The 26,894-nt window shown below is 37.6% G+C and overlaps 1 protein-coding gene across 3 annotated transcripts in view; it reads right to left on the minus strand.

Annotated features, from left to right (window-relative positions):
* LOC122798067 (histone deacetylase 9-like) overlaps window positions 1-26,894 on the minus strand; it is a 2,531,134-nt gene that overhangs the window by 289,232 nt on the left and 2,215,008 nt on the right. The window contains exon 1 of one of the 3 annotated variants that reach the window (XM_044066721.1): window positions 26,831-26,849. The exons of the other annotated variants lie outside the window; for them this stretch is intronic. Within the exon in view, the coding sequence (XP_043922656.1) occupies window position 26,831 (1 nt within the window). The 5' untranslated portion in view covers window positions 26,832-26,849. Of the gene's footprint in view, window positions 1-26,830; window positions 26,850-26,894 lie in introns of those variants that run through there. 3 annotated transcript variants of the gene reach the window in all.

Raw genomic sequence — 26,894 nt, forward strand, 5'->3', positions numbered from 1 at the left:
AGAGAGATCACTTAGAAATAATGAAAAAAAAATGGCTCACTCTTGTTGTGGAAGGCTATAATCTTTGAATAGTAACATTACATTAGAATTCTGACAAAAAGAAATCACTACTATATTTAGCAGGCAAACAGAAATAAACAATAACTACATGAAGCAAGGAATATCATTCAGCTGTGACATGATCTATTAAATGATCTATTAAGAAATGGTCAATTGATTTGAACCCCACACACCCTCTTCCTGACATTATAACAGCTATGGAACAGAGATGACAGGTGCCCCTGTGAGAAACATAATCAAATGCTGCAACATAGAATTTAAAAAGTCTGCCACAGAAACTAGATAGTTCATTTCAAGCTATTTTATAATGCTTGTTGTTCGCCAGATGATTCATTGAAGTATGGCTGATTGAGACATGCATGTGTAAGGCCTGTAGTTAGATGCAAGCTAACATTTCACAATTTATTTTGAAATGTCCAATGTTCTATATACTATACATTATTTACTGCAAGTCCTACTTTCTGTGAGAAGTTCCCTTAAACACATTCAAAGGTCCAACAAAAGCAAAACAAAAGAAAAAAATGAAGAAACTGCCTGCATACAAGAATACAGAGAGCGGAACCCCGTACAAACCAGTAAAAGCTACTGTAAGTCTTACTTTTATCAACAGACTCTAAGCAGTGTAGGTCTATTAAAATCTTCTCTGTGTGATACTCCTACTGATTCCTCTGCTGTGCACACTACCAGACCCCCCCCTTTTCCTCCCATTTATAGTAACAAATATATACAGTTTTTTTGCATTTATTTTATATTTTACTTCCCTGATGCTGTACTAAATCTGCTTTTGAGTTCACATAAATAAACAGACACCTTTAGGTATTGACCTGGGCTAGCTGGGTGATTGTTTTTCTTTTATCACAGCTTTCTCCAAGTCCTGGTTCACAGCCCTCCCCTTTCCTTGTTCTCCTAATATAATTCTATTGTAAGTTTCCTAGCCCTGTCAAACCTGTTTTCTCACAGCCTACTCCAAGCCCTGGCTTTTAGCCCACCAGCCCTTCTCTCCATCTCCTAATATAATCTTATTGCAAGCTTCCCAGCCCTATTAATGCTGTCTATTCCTTCCCTTTTCCTCTTGACAGTTTACTTATTCCTCCACTGAGCTGTGGCACCATCTTTAAATACTTACAACATCTGTTCTCCCTCCAGATTTCCTAGCTTATTGATAGTTTTCCTTCCAGATAGCAACTCTGCAGTTGGTTTCAACCCTGTCTGTTTCCCTCATTGCTCTCGGGCTTACTCCGCTCCTCTGCCCTACCCCTATTCCCACCCACCCTACATCAATTAGATTTATACTTACTCTAGCTCCTCCCCCTACCCCACCACCCAATTATCCCCCTTCAGTTCCCCTCTCATTACACCACTAGCTACCTCTTCATGTCCCCTCACATTACACCATAAGCCACACCTCCAACCAAACCCAGACATAGCCAACATCTTAACTGACCTCATCATTATCGCATTAGTACAAGCTCTTCTCCACCACCACATCTCACTATTGCACACAAATTCTCACCCCTTTAGTCACCCACATCCCATACTACAATTTCCTTCTCTACTATCACTACTCTACTTGCCTTATCACTCTCTTTCAATAGCCTAAAACATCTAACTTATCTGCATCATTATTCTACCTCTTCCTCCCACTGCCCATTATCCTCTATCCTCATACAGTCTGAACACACCAATTCCTTCTCACAAATTTCAGCCATACTTTACAACACAAGCATATTATTATGCACCAGAGTAAACCCCCCACCATCACCACAACAATAATATTTCTCTCTAAATTACCCAATCAAAGTAAAACAGAAACCAGAATATACTACTCTCCCATATCCTGTAACAAACCTATTTATTTGAGGGGACATACATCCTGACCTGAGTACAATCTTCTCTCCTCTGCAACCCCCCAACTCTCATAAATCAATAAACAGAAATAAAATACCTGACTTCCATGCATGGATAGACCACATCAAACCTGACATTATTATCACAACCAAAACATGGCTAAAACCTTATACTAAGGACAGAGAATTCCTTCCCCCAGATTTATTTATTTGCAGTTTGATTACCGGGGAAGTCCATTGGGCCAAATTGACCCATTTTGAGTGGAGGCCTGGGGAGAAAATCTCCAAGATGCATTATACAATTTAGATACAACTGATAGTTAATATTAAAGACAATATTATGTAGAATAGCTACTCATAAATGCATTCAGTATCATGCATAGCTAACAAATTCAATAAGCTTGAAAGTATTTCACCTGTCTTAGGGCCAACAGACCCCCAAAAATAGGTGGCGGCATCTCTCTAATATGCCCCATGTTCTTCACTATTGTCCCATATACAAAATCTATCCCACAGTTCTCCACAGCCAAACTTCTAGTTTCTTTCCTTAAAATGAATAATTGCAAAAAACTCTGTGTGATAGTTGTTTACAGTCCCTCAGGCAATGACATCCCAATTCTTAAAGAAATTATTGCCTGGGCATCTACTAACATAAAAAATGAGACTGTCATACTGGAAGACATAAATATCAACTGGCTAGACATATCCCCACACCACTCTAATTACAATTTCAATCTATATAAGTTCCCTCAGCTAGTTAGCACCATAACCAGGCCTAGTAAAATTAATACTAATGGGTCAATCCTAGACTGGATTTTAGTGCCCAACCCAAATAAGATCACGTCTGCTGGTACACTCTTCAATAATATAAGTGACCACTTACCAGCCTTTATACAATGTGAATGTATCACAACAATTAATAAACATCAGTACATGGTTACCAGAGATGAATCCCTGTTCTATCCATCTAGCTTTAACCAAAGGTTGGTTAGCATCAACTGGGATGCACTAAAAGTACTTCCCCTTGATGAGGCAGTTGAGTTCTTCAACTCAACCTTCCTCAGCATACTAAACAATTTCAATCCCCTTAGACATAAAAGAGTAAAGACCAACAATGCCAGTTGGCTAACATGTTCCACAAAGGATCTCATGAAACACAGGAACAAATCATGGAAAATCTGGCAAAAAAACAAAAACATATCTGACCTCACCTAATACAAACAGCTCTGAAACCAGGTTAAATGCTTAGCACTACAAAACAAAAAAGAACACTACCTTACATTACAAAATCAACACAAGCAAAACCCAAAGAAATTCTGGAGCTCTCTCAACTCTATTAAATTCAGGCTCTAGTAATAATCCTTGCCCAGACCCAAATCAAACACAAATTGAAATTGCTACAACCTTCAACTCCTATTTCATAGATACTATAGCCAATCTAATCGCTACCTTTCCCAAGACCAACTTGTGCATCACAGACCTCTCCACAGCTAACAGCAGTAGAATACCTATTCCCAACTTTACTCTGTCACCTATACCCAATTTGACTATTAAAGAATTGCTTCTAAAACTCAAACCATACATAAATGCCCCTGACAATATACCCACCAAATACTTGCAAATCTCAGCCAACTCAATTGCTTACCCTATCAGCAAACTTCTCAACATATCCATCCAAGAATCCTATATGCCCATCATCTGAAGAAAGTTTATATCCTCCCTCTACACAAGGGGGGCCCCAACATAGACACCACCAATGTCTGCCCCATTGCTATACTATCATCCAACTCTAAGATTCTGGAAAAATGTATTCATTCTCATCTTCTTCACCATCTGACTCACAACCACATCCTCTCCCCCACCCAACATGGATTTTGTCAAGGACATAATACCACCACTGCCCTCTTTCATAGACAATGTCAACTGAGCCCATGATGCTGGTAAAATCGTATCTTCACTATTTCTTGATCTTTCTAAAGCTTTCGATACTACATCCCACCCTTTCCTTCTAACAAAACTCTCTAACATAGGTACCTCACCGCAAACTCTAAACTGGTTCACTAATTACCTCACTAACAGGCAACAATCAACTAAACGGCAGAATTCTTGCTCCCCTTTCCTAAACACCACCACTGGTGTTTGTCAAGGCTCCATTTTAGGCCCACTTCTGTTTAGTATATTTATACGTTCAAAGGTGTGTACTAGATAAATGACCCTGGAGCCTTTACAAGCCTAGCCCATAGGATTACCCTGGCATCGTGCCACCCAACCTTAGTTCTATTTCCCATCCACTCATCAAGATTTCTCTTAAAAAGGGCCAGTGAGGTGCTCTGCTTGACATTTATGGGAAGTCTATTCCATAGCATGGGCAGTCTCCCGATTATGAACCTGTCCCTCCAGCATTTTCTGTTGATCGTGGTAATGAGGTTGAGGTCTCTGGGGTGTGTGGTGTGGAGGGATTGTGATTTCTTTAGATGTAGAATTTCTAACAGAGCTGGGTCAGACATGGCTTTGTAAGTCAAGCAGAGATCGCCTCTAAGTAGGAGGATGAGTATTCTTAGTAAAACAAATAACATAATATTAAGAGTGTTTCAGAATTTTAAGAATTATGGCCAACATATTTGCTAGGATTAAGAACACTGTGTTTATTAGTTTGGGTAATGGTTTAGTAGGCCTATTTCTTCATTATTATGCACTCCATGTAAAAGAATCTGTGTCTGTACCACCATTACTTCTGACTTTTCCTCTTAACACATTTTGCACTAGTATTTCCCAACTTCAATATATCTGATGGTCATAGGTTCATAGGTGTATACTAGGTAAATGGCCCTGGAGCCTTCACAAGCCTAACCCATAGGATTACCTTGGCATCATGCCACCCGACCTTAGTTCCCAGTGCCTCTGACGAGTAGAGCCACTGGGGTGAATTTTCTATTTCCCATCCAAAATCTTGACGAGGACCAGTGAGGTGCTCTGTTTGACATGTATGGGAAGTCTATTCCATAGCATGGCAGTCTGTGGGTTAGGAACCTGTCCCTCCATCACGTTCTGTTGACTACGGTAATGAGGTTGAGGTCTCTGGAGTGTGTGGTGTGGAGGGATTGGGATTTCTTTAGATGTAGCATTTCTTACAGAGCTGGGTCAGATATGGGTTTGTAAGTCAAGCAGAGATCCCCTCTAAGTAGGTGATATGAGACAGAGAATAGTTGGAGTTTTTTGAGTCTGTCCATATAGGACAGGTGTTTAAGTCCTAGGATCCTCTTTGTGAGGTACTTTTGAGGCTTCTCCAGTTGTTGCAGCTGTCTAGTGAGATACAAGCCAAATGGGGCATTGTATTCGATGACTGGCCTAATGAGGGAAGAGTAGAGGAAGAACTTCCACACCATGGTCTCTCAAGGCTCAGTCATCCAGTATGCAGATGACTCCACTATCATCTGCACTGCAAATGACTCCTTAGAACTACACCAATTCACCCAAAATGCCCTCACCTCCACCGAAATTTCGATGTCTAATAATCATCTTGCCCTGAACCCCAAAAAAAACAAACTAGTAATCTTTGCCCCCAAAAAGTCTACACCTCTACAAAAAGAGAACTTCACCATTCAATCCCTAACTGCTTCCACCATCGACATTGTACCTAGCACAAAACACCTAGGTATCATGATAGAGATAAACTCAAAGAAATCAGTAGAGTGATTAAGGAAGCCCATAAAATGTTCTAAGTCCTCCAAACTTCCTTTCCACAAAATAAAAATATTGTCCAAAAATCTCAGATATAAACCCAACATAGGTGCAAATACTGAATTTAAAACAAAATTATTTTCCCAAAACCATAGGACCATATTGACAAAGACGGGGGCGCAAGCAGCCCACACTTGTAGTACTCCCCTTCAAAGTATACAAAGTTGTTTGTCAGGACGAGTTCCACAACCTGATATATAGACTGTTGGGTTTGTATCTGAGTATTGCAGTTTACTCAGCACCATCATAATAACTCAAGAGACATTTTGGATGTGACTCTTTATAAGAACTTGCATAATTTCAGATCTGAATCTAATATATATAGAAAACCAACTTTTTCTAATGCCTACTTACATTTTTCTAGCCAGCATCCGATCTGGCAAAAGAAAAATTTAGTAAAAGGTCAGTTAATCAGGCTATGCGGGTTGGTTTCAGATGGTGAAGTACTCAAAGTAGAGGTTGCAAAATTGGTTGGTATGTTCCCTGAAAGGGGTTACCCCAAAGATATTTTGGATAGCACCATTGATTATGTTATGAAAAACAGGGATGTTAGATATAAGCCCCTTTTATGCAACAATGATGTGGGTACCAATTCTATTAATCTTGATGGTCAAGGAAATAACACTCAACATGATCGGCAAAACTTGTAACAAGTATTAGTTTTGCAATACAATCCAGGTATTTATTTATTACAGAACATGATTAAAAAACATTGGGCAACGTTTTTTGGATCATTGACAATATACCCACCAAATACTTGCAAATCTCAGCCAACTCAATTGCTTACCCTATCAGCAAACTTCTCAACAGATCCATCCAAGAATCCTATATGCCCAACATCTGAAAAAAGCTTATATCCTCCCTCTACACAAGGGGGGCCCAACATAGACACCACCAATGTCTGCCCCATTGCTATACTATCTCCACCTCTAAGATTCTGGAAAAATGTATTCATTCTCATCTTCTTCACCATCTGACTCACAACCACATCCTCTCCCCCACCCAACATGGATTTTGGCAAGGACATAATACCACCACTGCCCTCATATCTTTCATGGACACTGTCAACTGAGCCCGTGATGCTGATAAAATTGTATCTTCACTATTTCTTGATCTTTCTAAAGCTTTCGATACTACATCCCACCCTTTCCTTCTAACAAAACTCTCTAACATAGGTACCTCACCGCAAACTCTAAACCGGTTCACTAATTACCTCACTAACAGGCAACAATCAACTAAACGGCAGAATTCTTGCTCCCCTTTCCTAAACACCACCACTGGTGTTTGTCAAGGCTCCATTTTAGGCCCACTTCTGTTTAGCATATTTATAGGTTCATAGGTTCATAGGTGTGTACTAGATGAATGACCCTGGAGCCTTTACAAGCCTAGCCCATAGGATTACCCTGGTATCGTGCCACTCAACCTTAGTTCTATTTCCCATCCACTCATCAAGATTTCTCTTAAAAAGGGCCAGTGAGGTGCTCTGCTTGACATGTATGGGAAGTCTATTCCATAGCATGGGCAGTCTCTGGGTTATGAACCTGTCCCTCCAGCACGTTCTGTTGATTGTGGTAATGAGGTTGAGGTCTCTGGAGTGTGTGGTGTGGAGGGATTGTGATTTCTTTAGATGTAGCATTTCTAACAGAGCCGGGTCAGACATGGCTTTGTAAGTCAAGCAGAGATCGCCTCTAAGTAGGAGGATGAGTATTCTTAGTAAAACAAATAACATAATATTAAGAGTGTTTCAGAATTTTAAGAATTATGGCCAACATATTTGCTAGGATTAGGAACACTGTGTTTATTAGTTTAGGTAATGGTTTAGTAGGCCTATTTCTTTATTATCATGCACTCTGTGTAAAAGAATCTGTGTCTGTACCACTATTACTTCTGACTTCTCCTCTTAAAACATTGTGCTCTAGTATTTCCCAACTTCAATATATTTGATGGTCATAGGTTCATAGGCGTATACTAGGCTAATGGCCTTGGAGCCTTTATAAGCCTAACCCATAGGATTACCTTGGCATCATGCCACCCGACCTTAGTTCCCAGTGCCTCTGCCGAGTAGAGCCACTGCGGTGAATTTTCTATTTCCCATCCACTCGTCAAGATTTTTCTTGAAGAGGACCAGTGAGGTGCTCTGCTTGACATTTATGGGAAGTCTATTCCTTAGCATGGGCAGTCTGTGGGTTATGAGCCTGTCCCTCCAGCACATTCTGTTGACTGCAGTAATGAGGTTGAGGTCTCCGGCGCCTATGGTGTGGAGGGATTGGGATTTCTTTAGATGTAGCATTTCTTACATAGCTGGGTCAGATATGGCTTTGTAAGTCTAAGTAGGTGATATGAGACAGGGAATAGTTGGAGTTTTTTGAGTCTGTCTATATAGTACAAATGTGTAAGGCCTAGGATCCTCTTTCGGAGATACTTTTGTGGCCTCTCCAGTTGTTGCAGGTGTCTAGTGAGATACATGCCAAATGGGGCATTGTACACGATGATTGGCCTAATGAGGGAAGAGTAGAGAAAGAACTTCCACACCATGGTCTCTCAAGGCTCAGTCATCCAGTATGCAGATGACTCCACTATAATCTGCACTGCAAACGACTCCTTAGAACTACACCAATTCACCCAATATGCCCTCACCTCCACTGAAATTTCGATGTCTAATAATCATCTTGCCCTGAACCTCAAAAAAACCAAACTAGTAAGCTTTGCCCCCTGAAAGTCTACACCTCTACAAAAAGAGAACTTCACCATTCAATCCCTAACTGGTTCCACCATCGACATTGTACCTAGCACAAAACACCTAGGTATCATGATAGAGATAAACTCCAAGAAATCAGTAGAGTGATTAAGGAAGTCCATAAAATGTTCTAAGTCCTCCAAACTTCCTTTCCACAAAATAAAAATATCGTCCAAAAATCTCAGATATAAACTCAACATAGGTGCAAATACTGAATTTAAAACAAAATTATTTTCCCAAAACCATAGGACCATATTGACAAAGACGGGGGCGCAAGCAGCCCACACTTGTAGTACTCCCCTTCAAAGTATACACAGTTGTTTGTCAGGATGAGTTCCACAACCTAATATATAAGACTGTTGGGTTTGTATCTGAGTATTGCAGTTTACTCAGCACCATCATAATAACTCAAGAGACTTTTTGGATGTGACTCTTTATAAGAACTTGCAGAATTTCAGATCTGAATCTAATATATATAGAAAACCAACTTTTTCTAATGCCTGCTTACATTTTTCTAGCCAGCATCTGATCTGGCAAAAGAAAAATTTAGTAAAAGGTCAGTTAATCAGGCTATGCAGGTTGGTTTCAGATGGTGAAGTGCTCAAAGTAGAGGTGGCAAAATTGGTTGGTATGTTCCTTGAAAGGGGTTACCCCAAAGATATTTTGGATACCACCATTGATTATGTTATGGAAAATAGGGATGTTAGATATAAGCCCCTTTTATGCAACAATGATGTGGGTACCAATTCTATTAATCTTGATGGTCAAGGAACTAACACTTGACATGATCGGCAAAACGTGTAACAAGTATTAGTTTTGCAATACAATCCAGGTATTTATTTATTACAGAACATAATTAATAAGCACTGGGCAACGTTTTTTGGATCATTGGGACTTTTTGGTTAGGTTGGGCTCAGAACCCAAATTCATTTATAAAAGTAAAAACCTTAAGGGTATTTTTGAAACCAACAAGCAACAAATGAATGGCCACACCAAAGGGTGTGGGATGAAAACCTGTGGGGCCTGCCGACAATGCAGGTAAATTCTGGGAGTTACTATTTTCCTTGTTCTAGGTTGCCCATTCTTGCTTACTGTTAAAGGTAACTATGACTAACACTAAGAGTGTTGTTTATATCAGTTTTTGTACCACTTGTTCAGCTTTATATATTGGCGAATCTAACAGCCCCTTATGTATGAAAATTCATCAGCATCTTTATGCTATTAAGAGAAAAACACAAGTAATGCACTTTATAAACATTCCACCACATGTCCTGGTTTTAAAAAAATTGTATTTGTTATTTTGGAAAAGATGGGTGTACTAGATAGAGGGGGTGACTGGGAGACCTTAGTGGAGAAAATGGAACTGAAACTAAAATGAACTAAAAAGAAACTAGTTTCTGATTTTTATTAAATATTACTGGTTCTAAAGAACAAATATTCTACATGCATATTCAGTGGAAAAATGCACTTTGATAACTAGAAGAGTTTTTGTGAGATATACCCAGTTCAGCTGGGTTACTTGACTGTTTGTGTTATTGTGGCATTTGGTGCAAAGGATTAAGGAAATGTTAGTGAGCTGTTTCTGGTGGTCCAGTGGGGCAAAGTTTGAGTCCCTTAGCCTCCATTGCCTAACTGTGTGACTTTGAGCAAGTCACCTAACCAGACTGTGTTCCTGAGTTAAGTCTGAATAGGGTCCATGGGGATTAGTGTTCTACCACAGTAAACAAAAAAATAAATAAATTACTACAACAGAGAAAACACGCAGATGAACCACTTTCTGTTTTCATCTTTGCTTGAAATAATGCATTTGTTATGTTGCTTGTATTATATGCATCAAGGTTTTAGCTGAAAAAAGACAACTGGGTCCAATGCATTTACTTTTGCTATGCAGAGAGACAGACAGGCAGGTGAGAGTAACAGTTAATAGATAGATACATAGATAAGTAGATAAGTGAATTTTAGTATGTTTGTTGGTATACTTAGATATTAGATGGAAATAACTTGTTAAAGATTTGCCACTTCTCCAGTTTTCAAATGAATAAGCTAAGTTGGAGCAGATGTAGAAAAGGGCCAAACAGCTCACTACCTGTCATAACATATGGCTTTGGAAGCAATACCATGGCATCAAGCTAGGGGAGTGATTCTGATGACAATGAAAATGAAACCTTATTAATGCAATACAACATGCATTAAGATGCACAAAGGTAAATGAACAGCTGTTGAAACAAAATATACTTATCAGAAAAGTAGCTGTAGTGGAAATGGATAAAGAAAGGGATGGTAGTATACATTAAAAAGGTGTACATCTATTCTATATTCTCTTATAACATTATTTTCTTACAATATGAAGTAGAAAAAAAATAATAAAATGTAATAATATGCACTATATTGTATGAAGGCAGTGTAACATAGCAATGACATAAGTATAAAAAGAATAAAGCTGAACACAAGAACAAATGCATACTGACTTTGTCCATAAGTTAACAAAAATATTAATTTGTCATGGAGTCTAATTTTATCCCACCATTTGCATTTCTCCTTTGTATCCTAGAAGACCTCTACATTAATATACAATAGTCTGAAAAGTCCTGTTATCCTGACTTCAGCTACCTCAAATGAAATATTATTCCTCAATTTCATTATTCTTTTGGTTAAATATTTTTTCTAACATCACACGAACAGGCTGAGAAGTTTAGTAGATGGTTGATCTACTGACTCATTTTGTATCTCACATATTACCACTCTCCCTCATTTCCTTTAGCTGTATGTTCAGATTGCTCAGTCTTCCCTTCCCTGAATAATTCCTCATATCCTGGTGTGCTACAACTATAGTCTACCATTATGGGTTGTCTGATGAAGGCATGTATACTCTGAAGGCTTTTTCCAGAATAAGCCAAAGGTTTCTGTTTTCAGTTTTGCAGAAATTTTAATTTTCAGACACCTTTCTCAATGCAGTTAAAACCTTATATGCAAATTCCTCGACTGCTTCATGGATACACACCTGTCCAAACTGCATATCAGAATTGGTCCCTGTTAACAATATCCGTGATCCCCCTTACCATTTCAACTTATATATGTACTCCAATTTGTAATGATATTAGTTTACTAGTAATGCTTCTATTAATTTTCCAAAGATTGTTTTTAATATTACCTATAAAAGTATCACTTTTCTAAAAACTCCAAAACTTATCTTTTTTTCACAGAACAATCTTCGTTATAGGTTGCTGGTTATAGAATGTTTCTCTGAAGTTTATAATTAAAATATTAATTTTATTAAATTGCTTCCATTTAAAATGATTATTATTTCTCTGTTATTGTTAAAATACTTGGCCATTCATTGTTCAGTACTCATTCAAATGGTTAAAGGAGACAATGTTTATAATTTTCAGAAGTAGTAAAAGAACACCACTGAGAGGAAAAACTAATTGACATTTTCTTTACTGTTTGCCTAGACAGTAACTGCTTGTTGCCTTATGACTTGTTATTGCTAGTCCTGCAATCTATAGACTAAGTGAGGAAAAATGTGTACTTGGCTATATGAAGTCCAAGACTGCTGTTTCTCACAGTATTACATGGCAATCTTGTAGTTGGTATACCTACATTTGGGGGGATGTGGGCTTGCACCCTTCATCAGGGGTTTCAGTAGGGCTTACCCCCTGCTAAAAAACAATTATAATGGAGAACAGAAGATTCTCCTGCATTTTTTGTTTGTTTTGTAATTCCTAAGCCTACACTTTTTATAACAGGGGTCAGCTCCAGCTCAGATTTTCTTTTTTAAATTAGTTCTTCTTTTCACATAATTCATTTACTTGCTTTAAAACAGTGCATAGTATATTCAAAGAATTTATTTGGTTCTCCAAACTGGTATATATTTTATATGCCAGTATTTCTTCCAAAATGTAACGTATTACATTTCTAAGGTTTAATCAGTATTACAGTAACAATATAAGTTACCTATCTGCTGTCTTCCTATCATTGCAGCTGGTCTAACCTATAGATGTCAATATGTCTTTTCCCTCTTTGTCCAAGCAATTTTCAGTAAATGCAGAGGTTGGTAGAACAAGGATATGTTGGAACAGTTGCTTGTTGCCCCATTAATAATTATGTAGTATATTTATTTATTTATTTATTTGGCTTTGTTGACTGGGAAAAGTCTGACTGGGTAAAACCCATTTTCAGTGGATGCCCAGTGAGAAAAGCTTTACATTTAAATTGCACATGATGTACATTTAAAATTACAAGGTAAAACATCTGTACATGAGCTTATTTACATGATTTTTAACTATTTTAAACATTGCTTACATATATATATATATATATATATATATATATATATATATATAACATTTTAACACAACAAAAGAGATAAATTAACATAAATTGGCTATTTATTGGATAGAGAAATAACACACAATAACAATTAATGGATTTATAGCGATATGATACACAAAAAAGATTAGACTTTTTATTATTACAGGCAAACAAGTAGTACGAAGTTTAAAATGATAAGAGAGATATGAAAGGAGAAGTTATAGATATGAGCAGGAATATAAATGAACAGAGGAAGAATTGTGGTTACTGGCTGGTGTAAGAGAAGGAGAAAATTCAGAGTTTAGGAAACAAGTGGAGTATGAGGGGGAGCAATACACTGCAAAAAGAAGGGGAGCAAAGTGGCTGCAAGATTTGTAGAAAAGTAATTGGAATAAAGCTAGCCAGATGAGCAGGAAGGACAAAGCCATTTTTGGTACAGGTGCTGCTTAAACAAAGTTTTAAAACTATTTAATTTTGCAAGGATTTCTTTCCTGAGGTTTGATACCTAATGAGAGTAAAGCACTGAACATGTAAATACACAAATTGTGCTTGTTTAACTGATATTTGAAAATGTGGCATAAAAATCAGTGTTAGTTTGTCTGTGCTGTGAACCTAAATGTCTTTGTGGACATTTTGTGAATAAGGTATTAGTGATGTAATTGCTGCAGTATTAAGCAGCCATTAACAAGCACCAGTGGTCACATGGCTACTTCCTCCAAGGTGACCATTACCTCATAGGTAGAAGAATTATGCAAGGAGTATGGAGGTCCTGTCACTACATAGGGTGTGGGTATTTGCTAAACATAAAATCATTAATTCTTTGCTTTAATGCACAGATGAACATGCAAGGTGAGTTATATGTTTCTGCACATTGTATTACTGCAGTATATACACTGTATATTGCATAAGAGTATGCAGAGCTTGTGAGGCTGCAGTAATCATCTCAAGGAAAAGCATACCTATTCACCATAAAATCATACACAATTGTTAGACAATCAATCTGCAGATCATTAATAGCCTAGTCAATAGCTCATATTCAAAAGTACTATCCATCCTCAAGGAGGACAAGAAAAGGTAGACTGAAGGAGCATTTCAGTCTGCCCATTAGATTATCTTGGTTTACCATGAAGGTGGTAAGGGATCTACTCTGCTTAACCCATTGTAGACATTTGTATTAGTGTTGTGGGACTTACTACGTTATGAATGTATTATGCTAGCATGTCTTCTTTATCGATTGTTGAAGGTTTAGTTCTTCTAACTGAGTGTTTCAGGAGCAATGTGGTCTATTAGGGAATAGGAAGGCAACAAAGGTTGGATTTTTCATGGCTTGAATGTCTAAATACAGATCTCCATGGAGGAGTCTATAGGAGACTGAATAAAGACAGACGGCTACCAGTTTGTTCTGATAATTAAGATTTCTGAGGCCACTGATCTTTTAAGTTAGGAACATCTGTACTATCTGAAGTTGAATGATATATTCAGACAAATATATGCCAAAAGGGGCATTGCATTCAATAATGGCTCTAATGAGATATGAGTAAAAGAGAATGAAGACTTCTCTGTAACTAAAGGAAATGCTTTTGGAATGTACATGACCCAGAAACAAGGATTTCTAAACTATTGTGGACACATGGATAATGTATGTTTTTTTCTGAGCACTCTTTTTCAGTCGAATGTAGTGCAACGGCTTTTTTGTCGAAAGCCATTTTGAGCAAATGTGTCATGTTGTCCTTTCTCCACTGCTTTGTAACTGTAGAGTCAGTGTTTTTATGTTTGGTGGGTGTGATGGGCTATTCACTTTTGAGGAGTGCAGGAGGCTTGCATCCCTGAAAAGAAAGCTTAAAACAGTTCTCACAGAACGTAGCTTTTAGAGATTTTTTTTTTGCTTTGTCAGTTAGAGAAATGACCTATGATAAACAATCATGATTCTTGAGACATGGTGGCCAATAGTTAAGGAACTAGCAAGAAGAGTGCCTAGATCTCTTATAATAGTGTCTGACTGGAGAAATATTAGATCTTTTACAGCAGTGTCTGATTGAGAGCATGTCGCCCATATGGTATGTAAAAATGTTTTTGTTAACCAAAATGAACTATAGTACATTATTTCATATTCAGTTTGGGGCCATTGTCTTTGAACCAGCTGATAACATGGTATAATCCATACTGGAGCAATTTACATTCATGTGCAAACCTAGAAAAGCATAAGCCATGACTGTTGAACTGAAATTCTGACAAACAGAAGCCAAATAGGAGAGTTCCTAGCACTGAGTTCTGTGCCGCACCACTGTTAAAGTTTTTGCTTTCAGAAGTGACAACTGTGACTCTAACAACATGGATTCTGTCAGACAACAGTTAGCTATTCACCATACATCAAAAGGATTTTATACAAATTGACAAGTCTGTCAATAATGCCTGCATTGAAATCATGTCAATGGTCTTAGCCAGCTGCAGATATGCTGCATGTGTTGCATAACCATTATGCACTGCTCTAATGATTTTTTCAAAGATGATGTTAAACTTGATAAGATATTTCAGGTATATCTGATCTGAGATGCAGGAAAAGGTTACCATTTCTAAACCTGCATCATCATACAGGAGGGGAAGTTAAAATAGTTTACAATGTAACCAAAAAACATCTGTTTAGATTTGCTGGACTTGAGCAAATTCCCACTTGTGATCATATGAGGGAAGGAGTTAGGAGATTAAAGTATTGCATTGTTAAGGGAATGTTTATGAAAAATGGTTTGCAGATGGTCGATCCAATAAAATGTAAAATTATAATGAATATGAAAACTCTTATTTTCTTAATCTGTAATTTGATATTTTTCTGTTGCTATGCCTGTATGCAAACAGCATGTTTGAAGAATAACAAATAGGTTGCATCACAGACATAAATCATGAAACATTTGAAGTGTAGGCTATCTTATCAAGTATTGCAAATGATAATGACACTCCATAACAACTGGGGAGAAAAGAATGCCACAATTTTCATATTATATTTCTTCGCATTTATACAAATGCCATAACTCCCATATTTTATTTCTTCCCATTTATATGAATGCTATAACTCCTATATTACATTTCTTCTCATTTACCTACATTTTATAATCATTATATTACACTTCTTTAAATATGCACCTATATCTCTCAACCTCTTAAAACAAGAACCTAGACAAAGCCATAAATAATGGGGGGGGGGGTACAAAATAGGTACAGATTTTAAATACTGCTCTTAAAAACAGAAAGTTGGTAGAATAACAGGATTTGTGTTAGCATGCATTTTCTGAAGGATCCAGTATACAAAATCGAAATGTATGTCATTATTTAGTGACTTCAGTCCTCACTGATTTGCCAGAAAACCAAAAATATGAGAAAACATCTGGACATTCTGTGAAAATCTTGACAGTTGAGAATTATGCCCTCAGTGCATACTTAAACAAGTGCCATAACTAAATAATGTTGTGCTAAATGAATGCCGTAACTCCATATTACATTTCTTTTCATTTAGAACATATGCACCCAGTGCATACCTAAATAAATGCCATAACTAAATAATGCTGCGCTAAATGAATGCTGTAACCCCATATTACATTCCTTTTCATTTAGAACATATGCACCCAGTGCATACCTAAATGAAAGCCATAACTAAATTAAGTTGTACTAAATGAATGCTGTAACCCCATATTACATTTCTATTCATTTAGACCATATGCACTCAGTGCATAGCTAAATGATTGTATAACTAAATGATGTTGTACTAAATAAATGTCATAACTAAATGATGTACTAAATGAACATTGCAACCTCATGTTACATTTCCTTTCATTTAGACCATATGCAGTTGGTGTATAGCTAAATGGATGCCATAACTAAATGATATTGTACTAAATGAATGTCATAACTAAATTATGTTGTACTAAATAAAAGCCTTAATCCTTACAGTATATTTATTTTAAATTAGAAGGTATGCACTTAGTGCATACCTATATGAATGCCATAACTAAATAATGCTGTACTAGTTTAATGCCATAACCCCGATATTGCATTTATTTTCATTTAGATGGTATGCACTCACTGCTGTTGGTTGCTTAAGTGGAGTTGTTTACAGTCTTTATACAGTTTAAAAATAATTTTTAACAGAGAGGCAGAAATTCAAACTTTACTACATTGGGAACAAAGCCCTGCCTACCTCATGTGCACATAGGGTTATGCCTCTTTATTAAACCAATAAAATCCAAGGTTTATTGCACCTTAAACTAAAATAAAAATAAATAACAAAGTTCCACATATTTTGGGGAAAGTGCCATCAAATCTCTGCACTTCAGAAAATATAATAATTTCCTGCTCGAGTGTGGTCCAGACAACGTTAACTCAGATTATGTACATTGTGTATGCACAAGCCTGTCATTTAATCACACACATATTAAAAAGTATGAATGCACGTAAAGTGAAAAATAAATTAATTACATGCATTGGTTGTTCAGTGTATTCCTAAGAAGTATTTTCACAGTGTTCATTCAGAAGGGGGCAGCGTTTGCATAAAAAGATTTTTGTGACAGTACAGCTGCTGATTAGTATCCAGGGTACCTTACTCACAAAACAGTTTGATTCTTCTAACATTAATGCAAATGTCATTGATGTTAAAGTTATTCTGTGATTCTGTATTTCCATGGACTACACATATACACATGCACACACACACACACACACACACACACACACATATATATATATATATATATATATATATATACATACACAAATGAACAAGAAGAACAATTCATTTCTATTTTTCCAACAAAAAAACAAAAAAAGAGGCAATACTATGCATATAATTTGAATAATCGTATAACACTTCAGCAAGTAAAACAGAATTGCTTGCAACTGTAATGTATTTGCTACATATTTGAAGTATTTATTACAGACATAGTGATACAAATAAAGGAATATAATATGAATGAAGAATAAGTAGGACCATAAGTGAGCATAAATTAGGCTATCCAGCTGTTTTCCTACCTACAATTGCTATGTCATGCCATTTTAGAAAATAAAATAACAACAAATAACATGTAGTTCAGTATTTATATGGGGTGTAGTCTTAGGCAGGCTCTGTAACAGAAATGTGCAATCTTCTTTTACACAGAAAAATGAGATAATATGAGGAGTGAGAAAATGAAAAGAATTGCTTCCATGAAGTTCTATAAATACACAGACCAGTATATTCCTTTGTTTCTTTTAAAAACTAACTGCAGCAAACTACTATGGGTAATTTCTCTTTCATATCAAACGCTACAGGAGAAAGTGATTGCACATAACTGCTTGCTGTCATTCTACAACAAATCACTAAATTGTGAAAAATCACCAACAACTTACAAAAAACATCTTTGATTATAAATAATGGTCACAGACTGAGTGAAATCGGCAAGCAGGAGCCCTGCCTTTCATCCAATTTATTCAGCAGCAATCCACATTCCATTTGTCTAGACTAAATATAGCACAGTTTACACAAGAAATCAATAGTGCTTGCTGGGAGCAGAGTACAGGCATGAATATTTCATCATGCTAAGGAAGATGGCAATCAACACACTGACAGCTCTGTGTAGGCTGACTCTGGCCCCCAGGATGAGTCAGACTTACTTGGACAATCGCTCATCCTCTATGTGTCACAATCACATCACAGAGACCATTCTATTTTTAACACTAATTGCATTGTAGGTGACAAAAGCTTATCATTTTAAACCAGGAAGACAGATCTGTGTATATATGGTGTGACAGAATAATAAACTTCAGAAGTGGAAATGACATTTCTTCCTAGGCTTATTTCCAGGCTTTGGTCCACTAAAAGTGCTATCTGCAACTGATCTCTTAACTTGCTCATACAGGACATTTTAGAAGCTCACTTGATTTAACAACATCCATTTTAAAACCACAAACATATTCGGAAAGAAATGTGGTCCTGTTGAGACATGCATAAGTTGTCACACACCTAACAGTGCTGATAATCAGTCTGGAAAAATATGGGTTGGTTAAATGTTTTTATGCATAGATTCAGAGTTTACAAGGCACAGTCATTCCACAGACCATAATCAGTTTGCCAGTAGCTACACTCATAGGTTACCTGCTGCTTCGAGAAATAAAACAAGTCAAACCCGGGATGAATTTTAAGGCATCCATCCATTTGTCAAGGTTTGCCTTAATGGAATCATGGGTATTACAGTGTTTTTTGTATAATGGAAGATTATTCTACTAGTGGGGAAACTGTGAGTAAGAAATCTATCCCTCCAGTTTGTCTTATTTACTTGCAAATGAAGATGCAAGTCTTATGTTTGATGTTTGCAAACTCTTTTGTTTTGTGGAGTTGTAGAAGATGAGGCAAGGAGAGAGTTGTGTCCTTTACAGCATGGGATGCTAGACATAAATCATTACACAGCAGTACATGACAGAGACGTGTTTGAATTAAGTATTACAATAGCTGTTCTTGACCTTTCAGAGAAAGGTGACTGATAGCAGTGTGTGATGGAAGATGGCATACAGCACTACTGTGTTATAGGGAATGAGAAACAGGCATGGCTCCTGTTAGAATGCCAGGACTTGCAATGTTGAGTCATGAAATGACAAGAAAAAGGCTGAAACTACAGGAGAAAAGTCAATGTTGAACATTGCTCTTCTCCATAAAACTGTTTTACAGGGGGTCAAACCCTCCCCCAAGCCCCATAACTCAAACTTATAAGTACCTACTCCAAGATTACAATATTCTGCAGAGAAATGGGGTATTCTAAGAAATGAGAGTCTTAGACATAGTATAGGTACGTCCAGATGTTTGGTCATTCAGTCTTCAAATGTTAAGACTTGGCATTTTGAATCCCAACATTTCAAATGGCTACCACATCTATGTCTATTTCTTTGTATATCGGCAACCCCAGGGTATGAGTAACTAAAAAATGTTGCTGACGCTAGTGCAAAAAATATTTAGTGGGCACTAAAGCTGTGACAATATGACAGATACACTATTTCACATAAAATTCTGTGGAATGCTAATGCCACACATACACAAAGAAGACAGTAGGCTATATGACAGCTATAGCTTCATATGAGTCCTGTCTGGACACCTGGTCTGTTCTAATTATGTCATCTGAATGTACTTCACTTAAAAGTTGATCTGACTCATTTGTTTCTGCTTCACTGTGTATCAGAAACTGCAAGTTTAATATGGGAAGTTTTATGTTGCCCTACTTCTCTTCTTCTACTCCGCCTCCTCTTGTCATCTGACCATGAACATGAATATGCATTCATAGCAATACTGCTTTAAAAGCCATCTGCGATAGGCATATATCCTCCCAACATTTCTGAAGGCAGACGCTCTGCACAAACCGCATCTTCTCTAAAACTTTGGTCATTGCTGTGCTGGGCACTTACTAAATGGATCCTTCTACAAGGAGATGGGAAAGTGGAAGTGACAATAACTGAAAGTACTGAGTACAAGGGAGTGGCTAGGAGTGAAGTAGCTGCAAGGGACAGAATACAAAACAAAAGAAATTGGAATCTCAGGGTTACACTGAAGTATTTGTAAGTGGAAAAAATGCCCTAACTTCACATTCATTTGAAGTATATAGTATACTATGTGATAACAATCCCAGCAGAATATCAAGTATATCTGATTACCATCCCTACCAACAGAGAAAAAAGTGACAGATCTCAGACTTTTAAAACAAGTGGCTTCCCCTTCTTCACTGGGTCTTTTTCACCATGTTGTGTAATATAATCAACTTCCTGCAAGCAAGCCGTTTAAATTCTGGTACAGCTTTTTACAGGTAAATTAAGGCTTTGAAATAAATGAACATTTTGAACATCTTCTTTGGCAGATTTGTGGAAAGAAGTAACAGGCTAGCACTAAAGCTACACACTGATGAGAAGGATGCAAAACTCAGCCTCAGCACAGAGGAGGTAAGAACAGAGCTAAGGAGAATGAACCCCAGGAAGGCTGCTGGCCCAGACAACATACTGGGCAAGGTGTTAAAAGGCTGTGCTGATCAACTATACGCTGTGCTCAAGGAAATATTTAACACCTCTCTTGCCATGGCAAAAGTACACATGCTACAAGGAAACTAACATCATCCCACTAATCAAGAAAACCACTCCCTCCAGCCGAAAAGACTACAGACCAGTCGCTCTGACATCCACTGTTATGAAATGTATTGAGTGGCTGATCAAAACGCATCTTTCATCATGCATACTTCCTGATTTTGACCCTCTGCAGTTTGTGTACAGAGCTCACTGTTCCACGGTTGATGCCATATCAGTAGCACTACACATCTCCCTTGAGCATTTAGAGGGCAAAGACAACTATGTGAGGATGCTATTCATAGATTTCAGCAGCACTTCCTGTAGGGTAGTAAATAAGGGTGGAGCATGTCATGCCTATGGAGGGCATTTTTATGGAAGAGATCTTCCAAACAAACAAAAGTAAGACGACAAATGTTAATGACAAAAAGACAGTCAAGGTAAGTACCTGTACTGAGGAAATGCCTTTTCACAACAGATAGGATACTTTGATTTTTTTTGGTTTGCACATGAGGACAGGACTGTGTTTGCCCCAGAGGCATTTTCTAGTTTGTTAGACACCAACTATTTCAAAGACAACAACCTGAAAGGGCAATAAAATCTGATGACTATGATGCAGAATTGTAGTAAGGTAGTGCCAGAATGCAAACAAAAGTAAGTAAATTAGTATCAGCTCAACAACTACTAATACCAACACATAAAAGAAGATAGATCAGCAGGCATTCTCTTTCACTGTCAGTCTGTTTTCAGTAGCTTTAACTATCTTGAGGAAGGGAAATAATGACCACATAAGACAATGCATCAAAGAACTATTAAAATATATATTTAAAAAAAAATAGCCAAAATAAAGCATGGAGCAAGATTGGACTCATAAAATATTCTGAAGAAACAGGGTGAGATCACTAACTAACTAACTAATGTTGCACATTACAGCAAAAAAGACAATGATGTGTGTGTGTGTGTGTGTGTGTGTGTGTGTGTGTGTGTGTGTGTGTGTGTGTGTGTGTGTGTGTATTTGTGTGTGTGTGTGTGTGTGTGTGTGTGTGTGTGTGTGTGTGTGTGTGTGTGTGTGTGTGTGTGTGTGTGTGTGTGTGTGTGTGTGTGTGTGTGTGTATTTGTGTGTGTACACAATATAAATGTGTGTGTGTGTGTGTGTATTTGTGTGTGTGTGTGTGTGTGTGTGTGTACACAATACAAATGTGTGTGTGTGTGTACACAATATAAATATGTGTGTGTGTGTGTGTGTGTGTGTGTGTGTGTGTGTGTGTGTGTGTGTGTATTTGTGTGTGTGTGTGTGTGTGTGTGTGTGTGTGTGTGTGTGTGTGTGTGTGTGTGTGTGTGTGTGTGTGTGTGTACACAATATAAATGTGTGTGTGTGTGTGTGTGTGTGTGTGTGTGTGTGTGTATTTGTGTGTGTGTGTTTGTGTGTGTGTGTACACAATATAAATATGTGTGTGTGTGTGTGTGTGTGTGTGTGTGTGTGTGTGTGTGTGTGTGTGTGTGTGTATATATATATATATATATATATATATATATATATATATATATATATATATGCCCAGACTGGCTATTGGCACTTTAATGCTCTTGGGTTTCAATGGCATTAGTGAAGTATGTCTGAATGTTGTGTTATGAATGATGCTGTTGCACCAGGCTGCCTATTTCACTTAAATGCACTAGCATTAAAATGGCATTAGTGAGGTCTGTCTGAATTCTGTGTTGTTGCACCAGGCTGCCTAATGGCACTTTAATGCTCTTGGGTTTGAATGGCATTAGTGAAGTCTGTCTGAGTGCTGTGTTAAGAATGATGCTGTTGCACTATGGTGACACTGCGTCAGTATTGCCAATCATGATGAATACAAAGCACACAAAATCACTGAATGTACCCCTTGCACTATACTATACTTTAGTCACAGGATACACAATAGGATATACCTGTTAACATCCAAGGGATAAACAATAATAACTACTTCACTTTGCTGCATTTATATGTTTTTCAATTGTTTGAACGTTATTATAATAGAATGCAGCTATTACTAAGTACATTCGCTATACCATTTTTCTCATAGTTAAATCTAAATAAAGATACATTGCCCATTACTTGACCTGAAACAAAAAATACTTGATAAGGAAATTTCTCACAAAATGTGTTTTATGGAAACTCTCCACATAAAATGGTCACTCTGATCATAAATAAAAAATGGTTAGCAGAATTTAGTCTTCTCAGTATATAAAACCTAACAAGAGACAGAATCTTCAGTAAGAAAAAGATATCTGATGCAGATTTACCTCTACCCAGAAAAAAATACTATATTTTTGTTTCAGAGAGAAGAGTTTTATCAGATCCAATTCATGGAAAATACCAAGTGATTAAACAATATAGCATTGTGCAGCCAACTCCATGGACTAAGATGGATGAAACTCTAACTATATAGCCCAGTCATGCCTGGATCTCTGCAGTGCTGCCTGTGAGGAAGAGGAACAATGAGGACGTGACAAGATATGCTGGAGCATTTGGGCAAGGAATGGGCATCAGTGGTATCCAGCTAATAACCCAGTGATACAGTGTAGAAGGATGGATGATTAAAAAATGGTGGGGCATTCCCCTTGCAAACCCATTGTATGCTCCCTCTTATGATGCAAACCCTAAGAGAAAAGTCCGCTGTGAAGTCGCGGTACAATGGCTCATTGCCTAACCCATCTTACTTTGAGGCATAATTGTCAAGTTTTTTACACAAGAAATCTGCACAAAGCCAAAAAGAATGTGGGTGATGACAAAGGGTCAAATTCAGGGCAAATTTCAGACATTTCTCCTGCAAACTTAGAAAGTTAATAACAGATTTTGCATTAGCATGCATTTTCTAAAGAATATGAAGCCTACAACTCAAATGTCTTTCATTATCTATTGTCTGAAATATTCAATGATTAGCCAAAAAACTACAGATTTTATGAGGAACAGATCAAAAATATGAGGAAAAATTTGGATGTCCTATGGAATTCTCGACAACTGGCTGATATGCTTTGGGGTACAGGGTGAATTACATACCTTAGAACCTGCTTTGGACTCTGTGTATAAAAGGCTCTTTGAGGAGAGAGAACCTCACAGAATGGAGCACATTGGGAGGCCTTCAAGCCATGGGGACCTGCAAGGACAACCATATTGGGATCTGGTATTGGGAAATAGAAATAAGTGGTAAGCAGTGAAAGCATTTAACAAAGTACATGAAGCTAAATACTGTATTACATAAATATCAAAAAGTAAAATGTTGAAAGACAGCGTACATCTTGAAGAGGGTCATGAAGTGGGGAAAATAATGGTGAAATAATTTTAGAGAAAAAGTGCACACAATGAATCAGTTTCTTCTTAAATTTTATTTGCACAAACATTTTGGTTACATTTTTTGGTTCAATTTTCAGTCTTGAATGTCTGCAGGATCAAATCATGATGATGCCATGCTGTCTTAACTTTATTTGTGTTTAGGGGCCTGGTAAAGCCTCCCTAGAGAGACAATGTGAATGTAAGCTTCACTGACTATAACAAAAGAGGTTCTTGTGCACCTATGTAACTACATGCCTGCCTCAAAGGATTTTATTCTGATCTACATGTAGATGTTACTGTAGTTTTTGTTCACCTCATCAGTATTTCTGAAGCTGTTAGGCTTAGTCATCCAGCTCTTCCAGAATGCAGCTATTCTCTTTCAGGTTTAGCACCACACATCACCCAGTGTGTGTGAGAGGTGGGTGCTACTCATTCCACAGAAGGACATGTGAGAAATGACTGTAACTTATTCACATGTAATGGAAGGAAACTGATAAGAATTAATTGTCCACTGGTTGTCATGTATCATTGCTGAGGATTGTTTGTAATTTGGGCCCAATGCCCATGTCCTCATAAGCTTGGAGTGCAGCACACATTGTGCACACCACTCATCTTCAGGCATGCCTTGCAGGTGTATCTCCACATGATATCAGATTTATCTTTTCCTGCACTGTGCTGGTATGGAACCCCTTAAATAAAAGGACCCTGTTGTGCTGTAATCCATTTTGCACCATTCAGTGTACTATGGTTTTCTGTACTCTTCTCTTCCAGGTGTAAAAACAGACAACAATAAATAAAATATCTAACCTGGTTTTCTCCAGTGCAAGTCTGCTTCACAAACCTGAGTTAGTGGGTAATATAGGGAACACTTCAGCCTTGCATGTTATTAAGTGGCAGTCCCACAACGCTTCGGTCAAAGTATTTGGAAGCTGCACTTCATGAGGGTCTACCACATCGCCATTGGTAACTGAACAGGAGTAAGAGGTTATGCAGTCTGCTCACAGATCCATACACAGGTTCATAGCCTATAACAAGGTAAGCAGTAAGGGTGTTAGGTACCTAATCAGCACTATGTAACTCAGCAGTACCAGCCCCCCTCACCTCGACAGGACAAGAAAAATAGGCAAGGGGAGAATTTATGGCAATCAATTATTGAAATTAACTTTGCGAGCATTAAGAGTATGGTTTCGTTTGACATGAGAACAAGTTTATTCCATAGGCATGGAATGCCTTGGTTTAGCTGACTATCCCATCAGTGAGTCTCATTTATTTATTTTTTTACTGATGTATGTTAAAATCCCTGAGGTGCCACTGGTTCTCTGGATGTGCAGTTAGTTGAATAGGTTGATTAGGGAAGGGTCTTTTAAAGCTCAAAAACAAGCCAGACGTCAAAACAATGTAGTTGGCAGGAGATGGATACAAGCAGCCAGCTACCAGTTTGTGTAGGTAACTAAGGAATTGGCAGTCATGATCTTTCTAATTAATAATCTCTGTGGATTCTCAGCAATATGTTCAGACAGGCATATGCCAAAAGCGCATTAAATTCAATGATACACCTTATAAGGGATGAGTAAAGGGGAACTAAGACAGAAAGCTTTCCAAACTACTGTGGAGACATTGTAGCCAAATAATAATGAGTTGACAACATAAGTAACCAAGTCCCTGATAATGGTGTGAGCTTGGAGCAAGGTAGTATTTAATAGGAAGTGGGTAAATTTTACTTAGCAAACAGAACCACATTACATTTCTTAGCCCTTAATTTAAAATCAATGTTAGTACATCAAGAGTTGGCATGTTAACGATCACAAAAGGAAAGAAAATATCCTTCGGATGATAGGCAGTTGTATCTTAACATAGTACCATCATAGGGCACCTTGTGCTAATGCATACTATACCACTCATTTTATTTGCTCTATGGGTCTATATTACATTGTCAAAAGGCATTTTCATTGAAAGCCTTTTCATTGGCACATAAACATCAAACTACCGAAACTCCGAATAACCATTTCAGCAAATTTTTTTCCCAGAGAAAACAATTGCTTGGCCAACCAAAAACAAAACAAACCTTCAGACCCCACACACCGCCCTAACTAAATATACCAATTCCAAGATCGCACAGTGGAGGAAAGGGCAAATTCCCAATGACGGACAAGTGATTTTTCCCCAGGGAAAAAATTTGCTGAAGCGGCCGTTCAGAGTTTTGGTAGTTCGATGTTTACTTGTTGAGGAAAAGGCATTACATGAAAATGCCTTTCAACAATGTAGTATAGACTCTGTTGTACAATATGCTACTAGAACACTATACCAAAAATACTTTCTTCAACTTGTACAAGGTATCCAAGTCTTCTTTGCTGTACATACATTTGTTTGAAGCATAATCTACAGGTATGACATGTACAGAAATTATCCACGCTAGTGGCCCACTTAATGCCTACTGACAAAGAAAACAGAGTAAACATGCCGCATTCAATAAATGCCACAGAATTTCCCAGCCATGTTGTGTATAGTGATTAAATAGTGAGTGTGCAGGTGACATGGCTTCGGTTTGTGGCACAGGATAGACCATGCGTGGTGGGGAGTGCAGTGACTCAGCTCGCTAATAGTGCATCACCCACAGTGAGGAGCCTAATACGCACATGCTGGAAGTAGTGTGTTACTGAATGATCAGGAAATCTGTGGCAGTATGCATGTATCTTCTGGTAGCCGCTGTAGTATATAAAAATGAAAATTAGGAGCAAAAAGAAAAATACTCACTCTTCCAATTGGACAGTGGCACTACTCTCAGTACCTGAATTTCACCTACCAAAAGCAAAGGTCA

Source organism: Protopterus annectens, chromosome 3.part1 (genome assembly GCF_019279795.1).
Source record: "Protopterus annectens isolate FY-2018-M chromosome 3.part1, PAN1.0, whole genome shotgun sequence".
Classification (NCBI taxonomy): domain Eukaryota; kingdom Metazoa; phylum Chordata; order Ceratodontiformes; family Protopteridae; genus Protopterus; species Protopterus annectens.